This window comes from Triticum aestivum, chromosome 6B, assembly GCF_018294505.1.
Source record: "Triticum aestivum cultivar Chinese Spring chromosome 6B, IWGSC CS RefSeq v2.1, whole genome shotgun sequence".
In the NCBI taxonomy this organism is placed as follows: domain Eukaryota; kingdom Viridiplantae; phylum Streptophyta; class Magnoliopsida; order Poales; family Poaceae; genus Triticum; species Triticum aestivum.
The window spans coordinates 210,759,529-210,762,937 of NC_057810.1; the positions used below are offsets into that span (position 1 = coordinate 210,759,529).

Below are 3,409 nucleotides of genomic sequence, written 5' to 3' on the forward strand. Positions count from 1 at the left end.
TTACCATGCTCGTCTCTTTGGACAATATGAAGACTCGTGTGTTCTGCCACAAAAGTGCACCACCACCAATCCTCCTCAAAAGGCTAATCTTTGGGTTACCGCGGGTGCTAAGTGGGAGTAGTTTTTCTGCCGTGATTGTGGGTCACTTGTAAAACTCTGTTCTCTTCTTATTTACTGGATGAGGCAAATCTTATGCCTCTGTTTCAAAGAGAGAGAAAAAACAATCTCGTACGGTGTCCTAGGACCAATTGAAGAGAAATCACACAGAACAGCAGATAAACTGATCCAGCCAATGTCTCTGTAAGCATCAGGCAGGGGGGTGAAACAGATAGTGGCGCCAACGCACATACAGGTGTCTGCTACAAACCTACATCATTTGATTAGAAGCATCCTACATAGCCCTCATATTTACATAGAAGAGAGAGAGAGAGAGAGAGAGGACACGGAGAGGGACAGAGACGGACGATCAGGCTGGCATGATTCGACCCTTCAAAGTTCAAAGGAAACCCGCCTACCATCAGTCAGTTCACACCGACGACATCCTCGATCCCGTTTTCCTTGATCAGATCGGTGAACTGGTTCAAGTAGCTCACGAGCCCACCTAGCGACTTGATCAGCTCGTCGGCTTTCTGCCGAGTGGTCTCCATTGCATCAGGTGAGACGGCATAGGCAGGAGCATTGTGGTGGCCACCATCTTCATCAGCGTCTCCACTTAGTATCATATGAATATGCTGAGCGTTCTCGTTTAGCCTGTTGGCTAACTCCCATGCGTCGGCTTGGCTTTTCTTTGGTTCGTTGTCGGTCTCCATCTCACACCCTTGCGGACAAAATAGCACAGAGGCATGAAGTTAGCCGCAATCAAAATGTAACATGAAACAAAAACATTCACATTGACTGGCAGTACATGGTAGGGATCAGGGATTTCGGTAATAATTCATCCAGAGACGAGATTAACTAAACATGTATCATCATCATGTGTGTTCATAGGATCTGCTTTGGAGATTCATAAATACAAAACGCGGGTATTTATGCAAGCTATTGATCTAATAGCAACGCCAATGCAATAAAAAGACGCAATTTTGATAGAAAATGGGATGCAACTAATACAAATCCACCTGCATGACCTACACAAGGAAACAGCACGTACTAACAATTTCTACGACAAATAGTGAATCAAATGCTTCACACAGATCGCTACAAACACAGTAGATTTGGAATCGCTCTATAGTTACAGCATTTATAACCTAGAACCAATTACGGAATACAGGCTTACCACTTCTTAATAATGAGATGACATATCATGTTTTATCGAAGCAAAGCATATTCCGTTAGGAGCATTGTGAAATAGCACCTCATTCCATCGAAATAATACAATGATGAGAGAACTGCTTGATATTCATAAATAAGCAAAATGGTAACATTTTTTCTTTCTTTAGGACATGTTAAAATATGGATATGTTAAATTCTACTCCATCCGTTCCTAAATATTTGTCTTTTTAGAGATTTCAAATGGACTACCACGTATGGATGTATATAGACATATTTTAGAGTGTAGATTTGCTCATTTTGCTCCGTATCTAGTCACTTATTGAAATCTCTAGAAAGACAAATATTTAGGAGCGGAGGGAGTATAAAGATGTCAACGGGTGACCACCACCTGTTCATCGTTGGATGGGATCTGAATCACATGATTCCACACCATCCTTCGGTCTTTTTCTTTCGCTCAACATGGCAGCAATACAATTTTATTATTGTGTACCAACGCACAGATCTGTACTCCTAGATGTTAATTGATGTCGGGGATCCATTCGCCGTTGGATCAGAATCAGATGTCAATCAAACGGCTTCACATTCCTCTTACACTCTTGGCACAGCCTTTTTGCTCGATGTACAAAACCTACACGCTTGAAGTAACAAAAACAGGATTGTGGATTGTCATGGACAAAATCAATGATATATGCGAGCCCAGCCAAGCATGAAGAACCGCCACTGGAGTGGATACAACGAAAGAGTGAAAGCAATTCTACCACATCATATCAAAATGCTCCACTGGCCAAAGCTTTAACTACTAAACCATTAAGTATCCTCAACATATCATACTCAGAGCACACCATCACCCAACTGAAGACATCTAGCCGATTCATACCCACATGCGAACATGTAAAGGAAAATGAGTGAAGAATTGTACCCAAATCATCAGAAGCATTCGCAGCATTTTCATCATCCACCTGCATCTCCTCCTCACTCCCGTCACCATCCGCCTCCTCCTCTTCTTCAACCCCAGCATCGCCACCCTCTTCCTCTCCCACCTCAGCAGTATCACCAGCACCACCATTAGCACTGACCAAGCCCTCGTCGCCCCCTCCTCCCCCGGCGCCGCCAAGGAGCGCCTCGTCGACCCGGATCAGCGCGTCCATGATGCCATACACCTCGGCGTCGAACTCCGCGGGGAGCCCGGCCTTCCTCCTGGCCGCGGCGCTCATGCGCCAGTAACTCCCCCCGGTCCGCCCCTCCCAGCGGCGCACCGCCCCGTACTCCGCCACGAGCGCCTCCCACCTCCGCTTGCACTCGCCGGCCGCCCTCCCCCTGCGCCTCGAGGGCGCCCCACCGGCATCGGAGAAGGCGATGTTCTCGGCGACGATGGCCCACTTCTGGAAGGCGGAGACGGAGCGGGCCCAGCCGTCGTCGTCCACGGCGGCGACGGCGGCGACGAGCGCGAGGGTCTCGGCGGCGGTCCACTCGGGCGCGCGGCCGGAGCGCGTGCGGCGGGGGCTCGGGGGCCTGGAGGATTTGAAGGCGGGCGGCGGCTGGTCTCTGGCCGCGGGCGTGAGGGCGAGGGCTTTGGAAGGGGACGGCGAGGGGGACGCCGCTAGGGCCTGGACGATGCAGGGCGAGTCGGAGGCGGCTTCGTTCGGATCCACGGAGGGTAGGGCTTGGACGATGCACGGGAAGTCGCCGCCGCGGGGATCCATGGAGGCAGAGGCTGTGTTGGGGCTTGGGGGAAGCGAGAGCTGAGTGACAGTGAGTCAGTCGGTCAGTGCGGCACGGAGGCTTCGAGAGAGTCAGCTTATTCATTGACGAGCTTCTACATAAGAGCATCTGCAATGGAAGACGTGGATGCAATACTTCGAGGCCCAAAAATGTCCCTCCAAAAATGATGTAGATGAAAAAAGAAATACATCTCTGCCTTCTGAAGATGTAAAATACTCCCTTCGTTCCTAAATAATTGTTTTTCTAGAGATTTCAACAAATGACTACATACGGAGCAAAATGAGTGAATCTACAATTTAAAACATGTCTACATACATCCATATGTTGTAGTTCATTTGAGATGGCTAGAAAGACAAATATTTAGGAATGGAGGGAGTACAACACTTCGTGATGCAAATATACATCTTCATCCACTGGA

At 48.5% G+C, this 3,409-nt stretch overlaps 1 protein-coding gene across 1 annotated transcript; it reads right to left on the minus strand.

Moving 5' to 3' along the window:
* Positions 1-248: 248 nt before the first annotated feature.
* On the minus strand, positions 249-3,067 carry LOC123136618 (uncharacterized). The gene is made up of 2 exons (XM_044556044.1): positions 2,189-3,067; positions 249-817 (listed from the first exon to the last, which is right to left on the minus strand). The coding sequence occupies exons 1-2, from the start codon at positions 2,970-2,972 to the stop codon at positions 522-524; spliced, it is 1,080 nt and encodes a 359-aa protein (XP_044411979.1). The 5' UTR covers positions 2,973-3,067; the 3' UTR covers positions 249-521.
* Between the last annotated feature and the right edge of the window lie 342 nt (positions 3,068-3,409).